Genomic DNA, 21585 nt, shown 5'->3' with positions numbered 1-21585 from the left:
AAAATATTAGTTCCCATAAATTATAGAGACGTTCGCGGCAGTAAAAAATATTCCATAAAACAACATACCTACACCAATCTTTGGCATTACCATAGGCATTACTCAAAGAAAGTTATGCCGTCCCGTGGCACTTTTGAAGCGTATTTATAAACTTTTGTTTGAATTTCACTTCAAAGGCGCGGATTCTTCGAGGCAGACTCGATTTCTTTAGCACGCTGTTTAATTTCGATCGCAGTGTTGATATAGAAAGTTTTATTTCAGATTTTATTCTCGGATAAATCTTTATGTTTTGAAAGAGTTTCTTAAAGCTTTTTTATGCGGTTAATACTGGTGAAAGATGTTGACTGTGGTTGACATAGATATACTCGTATTTGTCAGGAAACTACAAAGACATAATAATTCTTCAAAATTATCAGAAAGCTACAGTCATCAAAACATTGTACACTACAATGTACTCGTAATTTGATGTGACTTTATACAACTAAACATTGGAATAGATTATAATGCTAACTGCGAATCAGGAAGTAGATTCAGTATCCTAGAACTTACTATTCATACATTGGAGTAGGTACTATAATATACATTGGCGATTGCAGTGTGACGCACCCTAGCCACAGATAATAGTGACAATACCTCCTAAGTAACATTTAAAAAAATCGATTTTCTTAATACAATAGGCTTAAATTTCGCGTGGACTTTTTCCATTCGAAATTTTTCTCCTAACTGATATTTTTGTTTTTAGATAACAATAAAACTGATAAAACTTTGTGGAAATAGCTGCTATATGCGCAAGTAAACGTATTTTTTTCTTTCTCCTGAAAACCAAAAAAATAAATACAGTTATAGGAGGTATTGTCATACCAACCAGTAAAAACAGTTGGCTATAGGAAGATGACCCACAGTAATTTCTGATGGTCCTATGCTACTCTGCCGGAACCATACGGCTTATCATTATCATCATTTCAGCCATAGGACGTCCACTGCTGAACATAGGCCTCCCTCAATGGTTTCCATGTTGATCGATTGGTAGCGGCCTGCGTGCAGCACCTTCCTACTACCTTTTTGATGACGTCGGTCCACCTTGTGGGTGGACGTCTCACGCTGCGTTTTCCGTTCCATACGGCTAAATTGATGTGTTCTTATTCCAGCATGCAGCGGAGATAGAAAAGAAGCAGAACGAGCTGGAGAATAAGAAACTACTAGGGACCATTGTGCAGTACGGAAGCGTGATACAACTGCTGCACGTGAAGTCCAATAAATATCTGACTGTGAGTACGGGCACAGAATAATAATAAGTACTATGTACAGAAGTTTTACTTCGCGAAGGTATTTAAAAAAATGTATGCTCAATGTCATTAACAATATGGTATAATTTAGCCTGTCTCAAGAGTCAAGCACCATTTTGTTGACAAACGTCAGTGATCGGCATTGCGTCGAAGCTATAGGGCTGACTTCGGTAAAATGATGTGACGTGAGGTGCCAAACTGCGGAAAATGGCGGAGGAAATACATGATTTAGCATGAATTATCATGAATAATATTAACTACTTATTTACCTCTCAGTGTCTTGAGGCAACTTAAAAAAGTACATTCTGTGTTTTTATTATTATTTAGGCAGTTAAATACTGCACAGTATTTAGTACACCACTTTCTTCCATCATACACAAGAATACGCGTGCGTGAGTCAATGTTCGCTCGTATGTGAGGCCTTGTCGAATCGTATCCTGTAGGTGGGCCATCGTGCGTGTTTTGTTTTCGATGTAAACTCGCGGAGATGAACAGGCCTGGTACGGGTGTCATACCAGGCCTGTTCATCTTCCCGCGTAGCCATCGATGACAAAACACGCGTAGCGCATGAGACATAGCTGTCGCGAGTTATGTGTTCTGTTTTTGGGCATATTGCTGCGATACACGAATGTTGTGTTCAGCTACAATCGGAGTGCAAATTAATTGTTAATTTTTGTTCAATGTACTTTATTTTTAAGCCATGATTTGCAATCTGTTGCTGTACCTTAATAAATAAATAAAATAAATAAAATACTGGCCACGCCCCCTTTTCACATCTCCCTTTAGTTTTTGTGATCTGTGATGGCGACACAGTAGTTTCTTGTAGCAGTCAGCCCTATTGCATTTTGCCAGCACTGCCACCCTATAGTTATGCTAGGTACTCAATTTCTTTTTTTTCTTTTTTTTTTTTCAAAAAATCTAAATCGAAAATATTTTATTCAATTTAGACCGCTAGTGGCACTTATGAGGCACTTATTTTAACAGGTCATTTAGTTTCCACTGCAGGAGCACAGCCCTCTACTTTACCAGAGGCAAATGGAAGATTTAGCCTGCACTCATAATCCTATCTTAATTTTATAAGATATGATTACTGAATAGACCTATTTGAATTTTTTTGTATATCCACAGGTAAATAAGCGCCTACCAGCGCTATTAGAGAAGAACGCGATGCGTGTGCATTTAGACGCAAATGGTAATGAGGGCTCATGGTTCTATGTCATGCCATTCTACAAACTCCGGTCGACTGGTGAGTAATTTGATTCACATTTAGCCCTCTCCCTGATTAAGGTCCGGTTTCCCTCAAGGTGGAGGGGAGCAGAGAAATGTTTTGAATAACCAATCAGATTTCATTATCTCCACATCTTTTCTCCGCTCTGCACAGTTCCGCTCAGCGCTGCGCCGCCGCTGCTGTCAAATTCTATAGAAAAATTCGTCCGACTGACACTTCTACGCTCCGCTCCGCCTTAGTGGAAACCGGGCCTAACAGTCAGACCAATCATCGTAGTCTTCGGGGATCCCCATTCATATACCACTTGTTATTGATGTCGTTCACGACATTAATTTACCCGCACAAAACGTTTTGCAAACTTTTTTATAAAGCAAATAGCTAGGGACTGAAACTCGCTGCCTACTGATTTCTTTCCCGAACTGTATGACTGCAATAATGTAGAAAGATTGTAAATTGCAATTACACTTAACAAAAAACGTTTCGAATGAGTATATCTTTTCTTAGTGATAAATGTAGTATGTAGTTGTGTACACAAAAGAACAATTTGCTTTATATGCGGGTTGTACGGAAAATAAAACGGTATTTTAACCTTAATATCGGTTTCTAAAGCTTAACCCTTAATTACTCGCATAAAGAATCTTACATAACTGCTCGCATGGGGTCACAGACATAGCTGGGCACCGTTAATCAAATAGTTAACTTCGTTAATCGTTAAACCGTTACTAAAAAAATTAACTTCGTTAAACGTTAAAACGTTACATTTCGGAAGATTTAACGCAAGTTAACGTTAATCGTTAATCCGTTAACACGTGATAATAAAACGAAAAAAATAATTGTATGCAAGGTTCAAATAAATTTAAAAGCTTGTATCGCGCATGGAATTTATTGCGCTTTTATGTTTGCGCTACAAGCTTCCGAAATTATTTGAACCTTGCATAAGTACAATAATTTTTTCGTTTTAGGACAACTGCATTTCAGAATAAAAGCTTGTTTTTAAAAAAGTTTTTTTTATTATAATTTTATTTTACACTTTTTAGTTGTATCTCAATCTCAGAGCCTTGGTACAATTACAATACAATTTAGCACCAAAGTGCTCGAAAAGAAATCCAACAAACCCCAACTTGATAAGTTTCCACAGTTTCATTTAGGAATTCCTATGGCCACCTCCTGACTCCATCATCAGGACCCTGGACATCATCTAGTACTAAAGTGCTCGAAAAGACAAATCCAACGAACCCAAATTTGATGAGATTCCGCCGTTTCATTTAGGAGTTCCTATGGCCACCTCCTGACCCAACCATCAGACCAGCTCAATGGTACTATAACATTGCATTGTTCTCGTACTTACATAAGTACCTATACCAAATTTTAAATAACTGAAACTTGAAAAAATCGAATTGCCTAAGGTGGGACTCGAACCCACGACCTACCGCTTGCCGGGCGACCGCTCTTTCAACTGGATGGACCTGGATGAACCTGTCGAAATTTTCAAGTGTCGTGGGTTCGAGTCCCGCCTTAGGCAGTTCGATTTTTTCAAGTTGTTTATTTAAAATTTAGTTTGAGAAGCGACTCAATTCGCTAATAAATTTTAATAACGATGAGTATAGTTACTTTCAGCTCAATCGGTCGAGGAGAACTGGTCTTAAATTCAGTTGCAAGATTTGTCCCACACATTATTAACAAGTGAAGTCAATATAAAGCTTGTAAAAAAATTTTAAAAAGCTTTTTTTATATCGTTGCGTTAGTGATCTGGTTACAAAAACTGTTGTTTTGTGTTCTGGAAGTTCTGGAAGCCCGAACGTACTTGTCAGAACGCGTTTTTCAGCGTGCCTGCTGTATCTTTTTGTTAAATAGTAGGTACTGGATTAACGATTAACGGACTTAGGATAATTTAACGGAAGTTAACGAGTCCGTTAACATTTTTTAAAGTTAACTTAAAAGTTAATCCGTTAATAGAAATGTTAACTTCGTTAATTAACGATTAACGGATTAACGAGTTAATGCCCAGCTATGGTCACAGATGACCCCAAATTGTGTGAGTAGTTTTTAATACATACTGAAATTTATAAGTAAATGAAACTATATTATTATAAAAATGCTTTATTTATTCTTTAATATCTATAGGTAATAACATGAATTTCTTACTAATTATACAAAAACAAGCTAAATTAAAATGATTGTCAATAATTAACAAATTGTACTTAGGTATACTGAGATCATAGGTAATACTAGTATTTTTTAGGAACTCTCCGAATCATTCTTGTTACACTGTTGACAGTATATTTCAGAGTGATCATTGCGCACAAATCTTGTACATTTCTTGCATTTTCGATTCACTTGATTATGCGGAGGATTGCTCGATCTCATTAGCGCTATCATGATCACTTTTTGTTATTTCATCTAACTCTGGCTCAGAACTCGACCCTCCAGCTTCTTCTTCATCAGAAACATGTTCCAACCATTGCACAATTTGCTATTTTTTCCTATCTCTACTAACTCTCAAAAAAAAAAGACAAAGTAGTAGTAAAACTGAATTTATCAATATTTTTATTGTTTAGAGCTGTAAAAACACATTTATAACAAACATTTATTCACTGAATATACAATAACACAAATATTATTTATAATACACAAAATAAATACATAAAACAAAAAACTTACCTCTTCCAAAAAAGTTACGTAATTACTCGCATGGGGTCACCACTCAAGAGCGCAGCGACGCATCCTTCCACTCCCGTGAATTAGTCGCTATCAAAATACAAACTAAAACGTGTTTTATGAAGCTACCGGGGGCGCGGAGGAAATCGGGCCGCGCCAAGTGCTTCATTTTTATATCCGAAAATGCTTTGACCCCATGCGAGTAATTAAGGGTTAAAAAAGCGATGAATTTACCCATTTGCCTTTTTGTGAAGGCGCCAAGTATCAATTTGGCCTAAGGGATACTCCATAAATATTTACTGATGCCCACCGAAAATAAATTCAGTCGTTGTGGCTACAATGAAGGGATCTAAACCCTTTTATGTCAGTTTCGTCCGTCCTGTGTTGTTGATATTCAACGGCTTATCGTAAAATATAAAAATAATTCGTATTATCTAACAATGAATGTATTTATGGAAGCTTACGTGTTATTGTGATAATGCAAGCTTATAATATTGGTATCATTTGCTGCTTTATTTATTACATTTTTGAATATACAATCACCACGCAATATATGGTTATTTAAATCATATTGATGTAGAGACGACAGTAAAACCCGGTATTTCAAATGCTAACAAAGACTCAAGAACAAACAGGGCTATCATTTTTCCTGTCCTGTAGGCCTAGGATGTGCGCTAGGCTTTCGAGGCTTTTATCGAATTTGTACGAAGAGAGTAGCACTTTGTCGTCTAAAATTATCGAGCGCGAATCTTCCGACTGCTGAGTGCAAATGCGATAGCCCTTTTATCGCTCCAGCGTTCATCAGTTGGCTACTGTCTTTGTTATTAGCCAGTGACAGGACTTTACAGTGGCACCATCCCAATACGGTAGCTCTAATTACTTCATAGATTTGAATTTAGCCGAGTGAGTGAGGGAACCGGAGGCCCAATCGGGGGAACTTCACTGATGTTGCGGGTGTAAAAAGGGCAGCGTGATCCGTCTGCTCTTCTGCCACATATCAGATAAAATAAAACCCTGTTTATTTCCAGGCGACAATGTGGTGGTTGGCGACAAGGTCATCATGAACCCCGTGAATGCAGGTCAACAAGTCTTACACGTGTCCTCTAACCATGAACTACCTGACAATGCCGGCTGTATGGAGGTGGGTAGCTTAAACTAGCTAGGTTTCGTACACTTTAAAATCTTGATTCTTTTTGAATAAGAAACCAATCAAACGAGGATAAAGTTACTGATCATAGAATCATAGACTTTTGCCACGTCAAGGGTAACATTCGTTACCGTGACAGTATGTCTCTCCATAGATAAAAATATGTACTACATTGTCTCTATTTTTCTCCTTTAAAAAAGTGTAAAAGATAATACTTAAGATCCAAATGTACCAACATGATGCAATAAACATTTATGACTATGACTATGACTACTTGTCACGATGACAACGTGCGCGCGCGCGAACCACTTGCCCCGGATAGGTAATATCTGACAGATGAAGTTAAAACTTTTCTGTTAGATGGCGCTGTCTTGATTCATCATAACAATTTCCACCATTTTTTCCAGGTGAACGTCGTAAATTCGTCGACGTCATGGAAGGTGACGCTGTTCCTCGAACACAAGGAGAACCAAGAAGAGATCCTCAAGGGAGGAGACGTGGTGCGGTTATTCCACGCCGAGCAAGAGAAGTTCCTGACTATGGACGAATACCGCAAACGGCATCATGTGTTCCTGCGCACTACCGGACGATCTAGTGCCACTGCGGCCACTAGTAGCAAGGCGCTTTGGGAGATCGAGGTCAGAAGTATAACATTGTAGCGGCACGTAGCGTTCCGTAGCGTTATGTAGCGTTCCGTAGCGTTATGTAGCGTCCCGCTAGCAGCAGCAAGGCGCTCTGGGAGATCAAGGTCAGCAGTCATCTGTAGCGTACTGTAGCGTCATGTAGCGTCCTGCTTCCAGCAGCAAGGCGCTCCGGGAGATCGAGGTCAGGAGTCATCTGTAGCGTACTGTAGCGTCTCGCTACCAGCAAAAAGGCGCTCTGGGAGATCGAGGTCAGGATCGTAACATTGTAGCGTCGTGTGGCGTCCCGTAGCGTCGTGTATTAGCGGAACAAGAGAAGTTCCTGACGATGGATAAATACCGCAAGCGGCACCATGTGTTTTTGCGCACCACCGGACGATCTAGTGCCACTGCGGCCACTAGTAGCAAGGCGCTTTGGGAGATCGAGGTAAGGAGTCATCTGTAGCGTTCTGTAGCGTACTGTAGCGTCTAGTAGCGTCCCACTAACAGCAGTAAGGCGCAAGGTTTTGTGGGAGATCGAGGTCAGGAGTCCTCTGTAGCGTACTGTAGCGTCCCGCTACTAGCAGAAAGGCGTTCTAGTAGATCGAGGTCAGGAGTCCTCTGTAGCGTACTGTAGCGTCCCGCTACCAGCAGAATACGCTCTGGTAGATCGAGGTCAGGAGTCCTCTGTAGCGTACTGTAGCGTCCCGCTACTAGCAGCAAAGCGCTCTGGCAGATCGAGGTCTGAAGTATTCTGATGTATAAGATTGTAGCGTCGTGAATTAGTGGAGTAAGAGAAGTTCCTGCTATGGACGACTACCGCAAGCGGCACCATGTGTTCCTGCGCACCACCGGCCGATCTAGTGCCACTGCGGCCACTAGTAGCAAGGCGCTTTGGGAGATCGAGGTAAGAAGTCATCTGTAGCGTACTGTAGCGTCCTGTAGCGTTATGTAGCGTCCCGCTACCAGCAGCAAGGCGCTTTGGGAGATCGAGGTGAGGAGTCATTTGTAGCGTAGTGTAGCGTCCTGTAGCGTCATGTAGCGTCCCACTAACAGCAGCAAGGCGCTCTGGAAGATCAAGGTCAGAAGTCATCTGTAGCGTTATGTAGCGTCCTGCTTCCAGCAGCAAGGCGCTCTGGGAGCAATCTCCCAGAGCGCCTGGCCTGACCTCGTTAGGCCAGGAGTCATCTGTAGCATCCTGTAGCGTTGTGTAGCGTCCCGCTACTTGCGGCAAGGCACTCGGGGAGAACGAGGTCAGGAGTATAATAAGATTGTAGCATCCCGTAGCGTCGTGTAGCGTCTCGTAGCGTCGTATCGCATTTGCCGCGTTACAACTGAGTTGAATTTCCTAAAAAAATGTATGATTTGATGTGCTGTCGTCTGTATTATTATCTACAGCGTCATATTGTCTGCAGGTGGTGCAACACGACCCATGCCGCGGCGGCGCCGGCCATTGGAACTCGATATTCCGGTTCAAGCACCTCGCGACGGGACACTACTTAGCGGCAGAGGCGTGCAACCGACCGCCGTGAGTACATACTCTTCCCGTCATCATCATCATCATCATCATCATCATCATCTCAGCCATAGGACGTCCACTGCTGAACATATGTCTCCCCCAATGCTTTCTATGTTGCCCGGTCGGTAGCGGCCTGCGTCCAGCGCCTTCAGTTACCTTTAAGATTTCGTCGGTCCACCTTGCGGGTGGACGTCCCACGCTGCGTTTCCCACTACGCGGCCTCCACTCCTACTCTTCCCGTAGATGTCGTAAAAGTCAACAAGAGATAAATATGCGAACTTGGGCCTCACCAGGCCCCCCTAGACAAAGATGAAAAGCGACAGCTATGATGGGGAATATTCATGTTTTTAAACTCGCATTTCTTTAGCCTTGACATTATCAAATATCTCTAGAAACGCCTAAGATACAGATCTATACTATAATATTATAAATGCGAAAGTAACTCTGTCTGTCTGTCTCTCTTTCATGCCTAAACCTGAACCGATTTTGATGAAATTTGGCATAGAGATAGTTTGAGTCCCGGGAAAGGACATAGGATAGTTTTTATCCCGGTTTTTGAAACAGGGACGAGCGCGATAAAGTTTTTCTATGACAGACAAAATACCACGCGGGCGAAGCCGCGGGCGGAAAGCTAGTAATATCTCATGACGTCACAGTCCACATTGAAAAGACAAGCAGCGTCCCATACTAGTTTAGTATCTTCTTTGTTTCCAGTCCGATTTCAAAACTTATTTTACACAACTTTTACTAGGGAATACCTATTCTAAAATTGCTTATCTCCGTCATGAATGTTTCTTTGTACAGTAGCTTTATTTTCAAAACTAATCTTTGTTGCAGTGATGCCCCAGTAGAGATAGGCGAGCCAGCATACCAGCTGGTATCCGTCCCGCACTCGTCAGAAATCGCGACTCTGTTCGAGTTGGACCCCACCACCATGACGCACTCCGACGCACCCGTGCCACAGAGCAGCTACGTCAGGTAAACGGGACTATTCCCACCTCTTGTTCCCACCACTGCAACTCCTGTGTAGCCAGGATCTACAGCTTGACCGCCACAAAAACCCAACCAATGAACCTACGTCAGGTAAATACTAAATACGGACCTTTTTCGACATACACTCAGGGGCCATTCATTTATTACGTCAGACTATTTTCGCTAGTTTTTGACCCCCTCTACTCCTATTATAAGAAAAAGTTAAAAATGGCCGACCCCCTATTGTTTAATATTTATTACGTAAGAACCTAAACTTCTAAAGAAAAAAAAATGAATAGGTACAGTCAGCGTCAAATAGTTCGTGACACCCAAAGTGGCCAAAAAGTTGACACAACCTTATTCGAATGGTGCAAAGACGTGTTGCGAACTTTTTGGTTACTTGGGTCATGGTGTCACTAACTATTTGACGCTGACTGTACACGTTTGACGACTAGTGCACTAGCGGGGAATTCCCGGAAGGCGCCGTGCGAGTGGCGCGGGTCAGTTGCCATGGAAATAGAAATCGTTTACTTATACGCATGCGAGCAAAGAGTTTAGAGTCGTGTGAGCCCTTGTTCAAAAAATATAACCTCCTTACACTGACAGGACTCTACATAAAACAAATCTGCAGTTTTGTCAAAGACAATATGGACCAATTTGTCACTAAACAAACATCTGACTTGAAAATTTTTCGTAGTAGACCAGCAAATAAACTAGTAATACCTAATTATAGATTAAGCTTAGCAAATAATAATGTGTGCTCAATGGCTGTCAAAATATTTAATTCCCTGCCTGATAATCTTAGACAGTTAAATGGACCACTATTCAAAAGACGTCTACATGAATACTTAGTAGAAAATTGTTTTTATTCAGTCAGAGATTTTCTTGACAAAACTAAGTAATGACTAGAATTATATTAATGAATTAAATAAAATATTGTATATGTAAAATGTAAATTATATTAATTTATTGAATTGAATATTAATACCTACCTAAATGTAAATTATATTAATGTATTAAATTGAATATTATATATTATAAAATTATTATGTAAAATGTTTGCATGCTTTTATATAAGTAGATTTTGACGAACAAACCATTTTAAGAACACCTTACTGTATTACTCAAGATTGAAGCAAATAAATATATTTCATTTCATTTCAAAACTCGGCACTCCCCACTTCCTAAGAAAAAATAAGACATGGTCTACCCCCCTTCCCCCCTAAATCGTCTTACGTAATAAATGAATAGTCCCTCACAGAAACAGACTCTTACACATGCTGGGCTGGGACCCCTTGACGATTAGCAATCAACACCATGTGCGTTTACTACCCACTAAAACCTTGCGTTTTTTTTTTCAGGTTACAGCACCTTTGCACGCATACGTGGGTACATTCAACTTCCATACCTATTGACAAAGATGAAGAAAAACCTGTTATGTCAAAGGTAACAAAAGCATAGCAAAGATCTTATATTAAAACAAAAACGGAGGAAATTAGGTGTGTGTTACAGTCAAAACTCAATCGGTCAAAACCACTTTTGACTGCAAAAATCAGGCAAAAGTAGTTTTGACTGATGCTCTTGGTCAATATGGTCAATGTGTTGATCGAGGACGTTAGTCAAAACCACTTTAGACTGCAAACAAGTGCTTTCGCCTGATTTAAAATTTTATCAATCAGTACAAACTTCATACAAAGTAATGATTTAACTTATATTTTGTCTGACAAAAATCTAGATTTCTTAAAAATATGATAAAAAATATAAAACACTAGAGCTCTTCGCTCTGTCTCGCTCATCGGATCGACCTATGTAGTGCAGCAGGGCCTAGTTTTGATTATTTCAATGTAAGCGTATGCTGTATCTTCCGTTTTTGTTTTAATGTATGGCAAGGACGTAAATAATCATCATTGGTAACTGTTTGGGTGTTTATAAAAGATTTTATGTATCAGGTGGGGTGCTCAGTGGTGAAGGAAGACAAAGAAGCCTTTGCCCTGATCTCCGTATCGCCGAGTGAAGTGAGGGATTTGGATTTTGCTAACGATGCTTGCAAGGTGCTCTCTGCCTTGTCGACTAAACTGCATCATGGAAATATAGAACATAACGAGCGAAAGTAAGTGCTATTTTTGCAAGGCCATACCAATTTTTACATGAAATCTACTATCTTAAACCTTTTCCTCTTTTTGGCACAAAATCCTTTTAAGGGTACTTTTACACGTTCCAAATATAGCTTGCCCTATAGCTACTGAGGGATAACATATCAGTTGGCGCTGAAAAGAAGTGGCGACAGAAACTTAAATCACATTGATCAATTATGTTTTCACTAACTAAACTGTGTTGAATAGTTGTCCAACACTGAACCGTCCCAGCTATGACATCGTCAGGATGGTGGTATCATTACTGGATTATTACTTCCGCTTTTCGCCACGTTAGACAACCGTATAATTTACCGACATTTACAAGAGGGCGCTACTATGAATACTGTGTTCAGATTTTTGTCCCTTGACGATAGGACTGTTAGGCTGAGTTGCACCACCTAATTTTAACGGTAACTATGACGATAACCGGTGCTTTTTGTATGGAGTTTGACAGCTTTTTGACGTTTGTCAAAGTTAAAGTAAGATGGTGCAACCCATCCTTACATCTTTAGATCATATTTTCTTCTCTATAACGCCATGGTATCTATTCCAGGGCCCTAACCTGCCTGCTCCAAGACCTAGTGTACTTCATAGCGGGCTTCGAAAATGAGCCCAACAAGTCTGAAGCATTGGAACTGGTCGTGGAGAACCCCAACCGAGACCGCCAGAAACTTCTGCGCGAGCAGTACATCTTGAAGCAACTGTTCAAGATCCTCCAGGTACGTGCAGGCACCACCAAAAACGGACTATTCTCACATCTCGTTCCCACCGCTGCAACTTCTGTGTAAAGCCTGGTTATGTTACTGTCGCGCTTGCACACTCACTGCGGGCGCCCGTCGCACAGTCGCGACAGCAATATAATTACGCGCGAGCGATAAGGATGGGTAGCTTGGGGTCATTGGACAAAATTCTACGTGCTCACGGACCAGGCTTTAGCCAGGATCTACAGCTTGCCCGCCAATAAAAACCCAACCAGTGAAGGTCAAGTTTATCCCGGGGGAAAGTTAAACTGTCATTGGAGCCGCAACGAAATAAATCAGACGAACATAGGAGGAGTTTGAAGTATAAGGTTCGACTTCTCTCCGGTGCAAAGCGGATGACAGGAGACAAAACAAAGGTTAAGTATACTTAACAGGCACTACCAGTCCACTGAGACACATTTTCTTTCTGTGAAATGGAGACGTGGTCACTTACTACGGGCCTCATAAGAAGACTCAAGGTCAAGGCAGGCCTTCCACTCAATGGACTGACGATCTAGCGTAATACCCGCCGTTGTGGAAATCCTTGGGGGATGCCTTTTTCCAGCTTTAAACATCAGCTGAAATGAACGAATCTGTTTATCTATGAGTCAACCAACTGGAACCACTACAAAGCGAGTTCATTCAGTCAATCCTGATTTTAAAGTGGAAAACCAAGGAGAAAGGTTTAAACGGTGTTATAGGAATCATTATCAAATGTCGACTTTGTTCATTTTCATTTTGAAAATTATCTAAATATTTAAGCATATGCTAGGGTTCACAATTCAGATTTAGTAATAAAATGTTCTAATGTAATAAAATGTTATAATAAAATAGCGCTGGTAGGGTAAAAAGATTATGAGACATGTAGAGGCTCCTTAAGAGAAAAATATTTGTGGATTTGTAAGCACTATATAATAGTCTATGCAAATAAAGAAATTTTGACTTTTGAATGCTTATTGTTCCCAGGGCCCGTTTCAAGAGACGACTGAAGGGGAGGCGTTTTTGAAGATAGAGGATCTGTGCGACCCTCGCTACGCCCCTTATAAGTACATTTTCCGGCTTTGCTACCGGATACTACGACTCAGTCAACAAGACTATAGGAAAAACCAAGTAAGTCTTGTAAAGCGAGGTTAACGGCCGAATACTGAAACACTACTCAAATCTTTCACTCAGCTGACGGGCTCCTAAATTTAAGTATCCTTCAATTTTAAATGGTATTCTCAAACGCTACTCAACGGATTTGAAGCCGTGATCAGCTAAGCAGCTCTCAAATGTTTACATAATGGCAACATTTGCCAAAAAAAGTATGTTTTCATTTACACAAATGATGACTTTACGTTTTTTATCCATTACACGCAGCATCGTTTGGTTATGTATTGTCTTTTATGGAAATATACTCAATCAACTTAACATAGAACAGTTTATTTTTGGTTTCTATTACATATAAATCTCGTTTTATTATATAAAAAAATTAATGCTTGCATTTTTATTTAATAAAAATAATAATTTTAAAGGTGATACTTTTTATTGTTGAAATCTATTAAGTGGCGATCGTGGACCGAAACGTAACCACAATTGACATTTATCATTGTTGACAGAGCATCAAATTGACAAATCAAAAACTCTTGGAAATGCTGCTATAGCTTAAACCCATTTGCGATGTCCCCATATTCCTCAGAAATAGGCATGTTTTAAAGCGATTTCATAGCAGCTATTTTGGTTGTTACTTTGTGCACTATACGATGCACAGTTGGCTGTTCGATGTGGAAGATATCACCTACTTAGTACACGTTCATAACTTCCCGTTGCGTAGAACCGTAGGGTTATAATAAGTATTTGGTCCACTGCTTGTATGGCGTTTGGTGAGGGGTTTCAAAGAGCTTCCAAATTATGAATCCAGAAACAACACCGTTTCTTTAGAGACGCGGAACCTCGCTCGGAATTGCATGTCATTATCAAATAATATTTTTCAATAGCGTTCAGCCTTATTGCGTTCCTGTGATTAGATCTAGGTATTTCCTCGAGGTTCGAAAGAAATGATAACGTTGACACAAACATTATTTACCACTTTTTAGGTCGATTTAGGTATAAGAATAGGATTTAAGATACCGCGCAAGCACTCTCAAATTTAACGGCTGCTCAAGACGATTTGACAGTTGTTTGAGTAATGCTTAGCGTTGAATGGCGTTTCAGTATGCGAAAATTCATTTGAGTGGCGTTTGATTGCAACTTAATTTGAGAGGTGCTTAAAAATTGAGAACTGCTTAGATATTGTTTTGAGTATGCGAAATGTAAGTTTAGGAGCTGCTTAACTATTTGAGAAGCCGTCAAATATTTAAATGGCGTTTCAGTATTCGGCCGTTAGACTAGCAATAACTTGCAGAAGTTGACTTCCGCAAGCTGTTAACCACTGTATAAATACTTGTGGCAAGTCAACTTCTGCAAGATTTACACAGTGGTGACAGCTTGCGAAAGTCAACTTTTGCAAATATTGCTAGTCTACTAAATCTCGCTTAAATCTTACAGTTATCGTATTAGATACACACACTACAAACTGCAGGTCTAGCGGTTAAGCCTAGTTGCAGACCATCGATTTTTCGTCGGCCGATAGTTTAGTCGGGCAGTTGATCAGTATGGGCATGTATGGAAGTGCGCACATTACATCGATTCGATTTGGCCGACAAAAAAGTTGAATGGGCTTCCCAACTAACTCAATCAGTGCCTGAGGAATGGGAGCGGTACAGGAGGGCTTTTTTGTAACGTCAAATGTCAGCGAGACTTCAGATTTCATTTATAGATGACCCACGCTGAACTGTCCCACCAAACTCAATGACAGGGGGGCGCTACCATCGTTCAACTATATGGTTTCCAACATGGCAAAAATCGGAACCAGCGATCCGGTATTGACGGTGGAGCCCCGCTGTCAATGTCATGCATAGGACAGTTCAGTGGGTCTAGTCAAAACGCACTTTAAAATCGCAAACCCATCGCAAACCAGTCGCAAACAAATAAACAAATCGCAAAAGAGGTCGATAACAAAAAAGGCTTAGTCAAACGGCAAAAAATCGAATCTCAAAGCCCTGCCTATCGACAATCGAAAGACTGGATTGAAATTTCCCATACAAAGGCTTAGCCAACATGCATTTAAGACTCTATCAAAATCGAATCGAATCGCAACACCCGCCATTTTCATTGCGATTACTAAAACCCCGGTGATAAGCTTCGATTCGATCGAAAAACAATAGGGTGAGTTGCACCACCTAACTTTGACCGTAACTATGACGTTAACCGGTGTTTTTTTGTATGGAGTTAGACAGATTTTAGACGTTTGTCAAAGTTAAACTAAGATGGTGCAACCCACCCTAAGGCTGTTTTGACAAATCCGTATCGCGATGTCGTTATGACAGTTAGTTTGACAGCGAAGCATAGACGTAAACAGAGAGCAGAAAGAAGGAAGAAACTAATTAAAAAAAAAAGTAAAAACAATCGCAAAGTCATAGACATTTTTTAACTTTTATTCGATTTTGAATGAACTTTTATATCGCCGCGTCGTTGGTGGTTCAATGTGCATTTTGGCTGCCATTTTCCGATCGAATCGAATTACTGGTGACGCGGCGACTGACATTAGCGAAAACTTCCTATTGGTTTGCGATGGCATTTTGACTAGACCCACCGTATTTTGTAACTAGTCAATGTCACCCCTTCCGTGCCGCTCCCATATCTCTGGCACTGACTGAGTCAAGCATTAAAACTATAAATCCTTTATTTATGTACTTCTTTCCAATCCAAGCACTAATGATGTTTGTATTGAACACAGGAATACATAGCGAAGCACTTCGGCTTCATGCAAAAGCAGATCGGCTACGATATCCTGGCCGAAGACACGATTACGGCGTTATTACATAACAACAGGAAGCTTCTGGAGAAGCATATCACGGCGTCGGAGATCGAGACGTTTGTCGGTAAGTCAATAACCAATAAACAATAGACCCAACAAACTGAACTGTCCACTCCGTGACATTGACAGCGGGGCGCCACCGTCAATATTTACCGGATCGCTGGTTCCGAGTTTTGCCATGCTGGAAACTATTTAATTGAACGATGGTGGCGCCCCTCTGTCAATGAGTTTAGTGGGACAGTTTTTAGGTCATCTATACAGTAGTTGTACCATCTTAACTTTAACCGTAACTGTAACCGGTGTTTTAATTTGGACTTTGACAGACCGAGTGTAACTATTTTAAAAGTCCATAAGTTATGGTTACATAAATATCTAGTTTTATGTTGCGATTTTTTTAAATAAGACTGGATATGATATTTATGTACACTACTGATGAATTGAGTTGTTCGCCAATTCAATAGACTCTGACGATAAATGAAACAACTACAAATCTGATTCGACAATTGAGTTTTTAGGGTTCAATTGAGTTTTTCACAAATGTAAGACCTAAGAACTTATGCTAGTTGATCTAGCATTAGAAGTTTAGTCTAGTTCTCTCAATGAACGTTGCAAGCAGCATCGAAATAGTGTCAGCGAAAGCTGCTTATCCTCAACGAACTCAATGTTTTGCAACATTCATTGCAACAAATAGATTAACTAAACTTTCAATGCGAGATTAATTCCTGGCTAAACTAGTATAATACCTGAGGTTAATATTAACATTTAATTCTTTATTCTTTTTCCTGTATATTAGGCCTAGTCCGCAAGAACATGAAGACCTGGCAGTCCCGGTTCCTGGACTATCTTAGCGACCTGTGCATCTCCAATAAGAAGGCCATCGCCGTCACGCAGGAGCTGATCTGCAAGAGTGTGCTTTGCGCTAATAATTCGGACATACTTATCGAGACCAGGTAAATATCTTATAAAGTCTGGTCCGTGAGCACGTAGAATTTTGTCCAATGACCCCAAGCTTCCCATCCTTATCGCTCACGCGTAATTATATTGCTGTCGCGACTGCGCGACGGGCGCCCGCAGTGAGTGTGCGAGCGCGACAGCAACATAATTACGCGCGAGCGATAAGGATGGGTAGCTTGGGGTCATTGGACAAAATTCTACGTGCTCACGGACCAGGCTTTAGAAGGTAAGGTGTCAGCCAGAGGAATTCCTATTAGGATATTCTCTGGACAAAGGGCTAGCCAGAATACGTCCACTGCACAATTATTATATTATTTCCATATTCATCGAGACCAGGTATGTTATCTTGAATAGGTAAGGTATCAGCCAGAGGATCCTCTGGATAAAGGTTTCACAAGAAGGTCATCGCCGTCACGCAGGAACTGATCTGCAAGAATGTGCTTTGTGCTAACAACTCGGACATACTCATCGAGACCAGGTAAGCTTAGAGCATTGGTTTCAAAGTGGGGGGCGCGCCCCCCAGGGGGGGCGTAAATACCTTTAAAGGGGGGCGCGGGCCATCTGTGTACTTAAGTATAAAAACCTGCGACCGCTGAGAGAATACATTCCAGACTGCTCGATACGACCAATAAATAATCTTGACTGGAAGGGGGGGGGGGGGATTTTTGTACGGTGAAAGGGGGCGCGTCTCAAATGAGTTTAGGAACCAATGGCTTAGAGCCAACGCACACGATGCGCCGCACCGCAACGATTTCACCGCTCGTGTGCCAGCCACAGATATTTCTATGTAAGGCGACGCAGCGACACCGCTACGGCGATGCGCCGCAACGCGTCGTGTGCTTTGGTTCTTACACCTTTAACATAGTTTTAGAAAGAAAGTTGGATGTGACGTATTAACAATACGTCACGAGATTTCATATTACGTCTGTCTGTATCATATATTTATATGGAAAAATAAAAGCTCTGTATAATTTTATAATGACAGGAGTAAAGAGGTGTTACATATAAAAGAAAACCTTCCCACAGCATGACTGAAGTTTGCCTTTTGGCCACATTTGTCTGATGATAATATTGAACTGTATTTTCTTCTAGATTGGCCTCGACAAAATACGAAAAGACGAAGATATTGGAACCTGACGACAAGAGTAAATACTCTGTGGAAGACGAAGTCATATTGCTGTGGAATAATAAGAAGGTAAGGAAAACTTACTTTTTGGAAGGCCACTAATTCAGTCTCCATTACATGACAGATTTCTCTATACAGGGTGTTAGGTAAATGGGTATATGAGCCGACACTAGCCCATGTTAACATGGGCATATAAATGGTATGGTGAAGTCAGAAATTTGATATCATCATTAATTTTTTTTTAATTGTCATACAAAATAAATTTTATAAAATCCGATTTGTATGAAAATTTAAATAATTAAAATGAAGATATCAATTTTCTGACTTCACCATACCATTTATATGCCCACGTTGACATGGGCTAGTGTCGGCTCATATACCCATTTACCTAACACCCTGTATAATCAGAGGCAAAAACGTACCGGAAAACGCTGCCTGAAACGTTCATCTACAGGGTGGACCGACGACATCATAAAGGTAGCACGAAGGCGCTGGATGCAGGCCGTTACCAATCGGTCAATATGGAAATCATAATAAATCATTGGGGGAGGCATATGTTCAGCAGTGGACGTCCTAAGGCTGAAAGAATGATGATGAAATGGAATATTTAACCTTCCACTCCATGTTGGCCAGACGGGTTAGGAAAGCCCGTAATTATTTCTCCTTTAGACGCTTCTTACAACCTCAGGAAAAGTGGAAGAACTGTTCTTGCCCTGCCCTCTGTTTTATGTGACGTCACACTCATGTTCGTTCGTTTCAGCCGAAAGACGTCCACTGCTGGACAAAGGCCTCCCCCAAGGATTTCCACGAAGACCGATCCTGCGCCGCTCGCATCCAGGCATCTCCCGCGACCTTCACCAGATCGTCGGTCCACCTAGTAGGAGGCCTGCCCACGCTACGTCTTCCAGCTCGTGGTCGCCACTCAAGAACTTTCCTGCCCCAGCGGCCATCAGCTCTACGAGCTATGTGCCCCGCCCTCTGCCACTTTATTTTAGCGATTCTGCGGGCTATGTCAGTCACTCTGGTTCTCCTACGAATCTCCTCATTTCACTCATGTAGATTAAATTATTTCTCCGCAGAATTCCCGGTTACTCTCAGAACTGGCTGCGGAGGCGCGCGTGAGCCCCGCAGGCGAGGCGGCGGCCATCTTGGACTACTACCGCCACCAGCTCGACCTGTTCTCCAACATGTGCCTCAACCGGCAGTACCTCGCGCTGAACACGCTCTCGCCGCATCTGCACGTGCACCTGATCCTCAAGTCAGTATACACCGGGACTTCCCAGCTCGCGTGAGCCCGGCGGGCGAGGCGGCGGCCATCTTGGACTACTACCGCCACCAGCTCGACCTGTTCTCCAACATGTGCCTCAACCGGCAGTACCTCGCGCTGAACACGCTCTCGCCGCACCTGCACGTGCATCTGATCCTCAAGTCAGTATACACCGGGACTTCCCAGCTCGCGTGAGCCCGGCGGGCGAGGCGGCGGCCATCTTGGACTACTACCGCCACCAGCTCGACCTGTTCTCCAACATGTGCCTCAACCGGCAGTACCTCGCGCTGAACACGCTCTCGCCGCATCTGCACGTGCATTTGATCCTCAAGTCAGTTTGTAGATGTTAATGTAACCTTTACGAACCGCCTCTGTGGTCTAGTGGTAAGACCACCTGCTTCAGACGCAGAGGTCCCGGGTTCGATTCCCAGTGGGGGGGGGGGGGGGCAGATTTTTCTGTTCGGTTTGGTTGGTGGTAGGGCTTGTTCTAAGTCCGCCTGGTTAGCTACCACCATCTTACCTAAGTCTTGAGCTTACCATTACAACAATGTTAACAGCATTGTTGTGTTCCGGCAGTTAGAGGTAAGATAGCCAGTTCCTCCGTGGTTGAGGATTCCGGGTGAAGCTCGCTTCCACCTTCGGCCTGATCGTCACTTACCATCAGGTGAGATACAGGCCAAGGGCTTCCTCGTTGTGGATTAAAAAAAAAAGATTCGTTGACAATTTGGTGTACAGTATTATTAGCTTGCTAGTTTACGCCAGACCTACGTCATTTTATAAAAGCTGAAAGTTTGTCAGCGTATGAGGAGTATAGGCGTTCGCCAGCTCTTAGTCTATTGTTTATGGTGACCGAATTACTAAAAGACTACCACTGCTAGATAAAGATCTTGAAAATTTTCCACAACGATCAATCCTGCGCTTCCCGCGACCTTCACTCGTCTTCGTCCGTCCACCGGCGGCTTAGGCTACGTCTTCCGGTCCCCAAGCTTCAAGACATCTTGTCTCCTTAAAACAGCGCAGTGTATAAATGATTACATCCTTGTAAACCTTGTCGGATTTCACGTCCGTCTTTCTTGCAAGCAAAAGAGATATTGTTATGCGAATTCACACCCTAACTTCTTAGTCACATATTCCAATTTTCCACAGGTGCATGTCAAATGCGGAGTTATCCTACGAGCTGCGCGCGTCATTCTGCCGCCTCATGCTGCATTTACACGCTGACCGCGACCCTCAAGAGCCTGTTACGCCTGTCAAGTACGCGCGTCTGTGGACTGAGGTGTGCGACCGCATCCACATACACGAGTGAGTAACATAAAGAGAGTGTAAGGCGGGTTTTAGAATCGCGCTGACCGCTCGCTGATCGTCGGCGCTGACAGATCAATATGTATGTAATTGAAGGGAACGTTCCTGAGTGACGCTGATCGCTCGGCGCCGACGCTTCATACATTTCGGCTGTCAGCGCTGACGGTCAGCGTGCGTCAGCTTGACTCTAAAACCAGCCTAACGTACACGAGAGCGTAACATACATGAGAGTGTAACATAACATGAGGTTTTATGTAGCCGGATCAACTTACTCGAGCATGACAGGATAATCGACAAACTCTTATAAATGGAGGAACACAGTCACTTGTAAATGCAGGAACATTCATTCTATAGTCTGGTCTGCGAGCACGTAGAATTTTGTCCAATGACCCCAAGCTACCTATCCTTATCGCTCGCGCGTTATTATGTTGCTGTCGCGCTCGCACACTCACTGCGGGCGCCCGTTGCACAGTCGCGACAGCAATATAATTACGCGCGAGCGATAAGGATGGGTAGCTTGGGGTCATTGGACAAAATTCTACGTGCTCACAGACCGGGATTTAGAACTAGTAATACACCCAAGTGCACTCAAGGCTAGAGCCACACACGGTAGTGGGTTGCACACACGTCCCGGGTCTACAGATTCACACTAGCGTCATTCTGCCGCCTTATGTTGCATCTCCACGCTGATCGCGACCCTCAAGAGCCCGTCACGCCTGTCAAGTACGCGCGT

General features: G+C 42.1%; 1 protein-coding gene across 1 annotated transcript in view; it reads left to right on the top strand.

The window, feature by feature from the left end:
* The window catches only part of LOC135084236 (inositol 1,4,5-trisphosphate receptor), a 122336-nt gene that overhangs the window by 41123 nt on the left and 59628 nt on the right, over window positions 1–21585 (top strand). The window contains exons 5-19 of the mRNA XM_063978988.1: window positions 1149–1268; window positions 2415–2532; window positions 6201–6313; window positions 6727–6957; window positions 8355–8467; window positions 9296–9436; window positions 10792–10876; window positions 11380–11540; window positions 12119–12284; window positions 13272–13415; window positions 16123–16267; window positions 16997–17153; window positions 18250–18352; window positions 19363–19541; window positions 20697–20852. Coding sequence (XP_063835058.1) covers window positions 1149–1268; window positions 2415–2532; window positions 6201–6313; window positions 6727–6957; window positions 8355–8467; window positions 9296–9436; window positions 10792–10876; window positions 11380–11540; window positions 12119–12284; window positions 13272–13415; window positions 16123–16267; window positions 16997–17153; window positions 18250–18352; window positions 19363–19541; window positions 20697–20852 — 2132 coding nt within the window. The remainder of the gene's footprint in view (window positions 1–1148; window positions 1269–2414; window positions 2533–6200; window positions 6314–6726; window positions 6958–8354; window positions 8468–9295; window positions 9437–10791; window positions 10877–11379; window positions 11541–12118; window positions 12285–13271; window positions 13416–16122; window positions 16268–16996; window positions 17154–18249; window positions 18353–19362; window positions 19542–20696; window positions 20853–21585) is intronic.

Source organism: Ostrinia nubilalis, chromosome 25, assembly GCF_963855985.1.
Source record: "Ostrinia nubilalis chromosome 25, ilOstNubi1.1, whole genome shotgun sequence".
Lineage (NCBI taxonomy): Eukaryota > Metazoa > Arthropoda > Insecta > Lepidoptera > Crambidae > Ostrinia > Ostrinia nubilalis.
The sequence above is the reverse complement of the archived record's forward strand: the minus strand, read 5'-3'. Positions and strand labels throughout refer to the sequence as shown.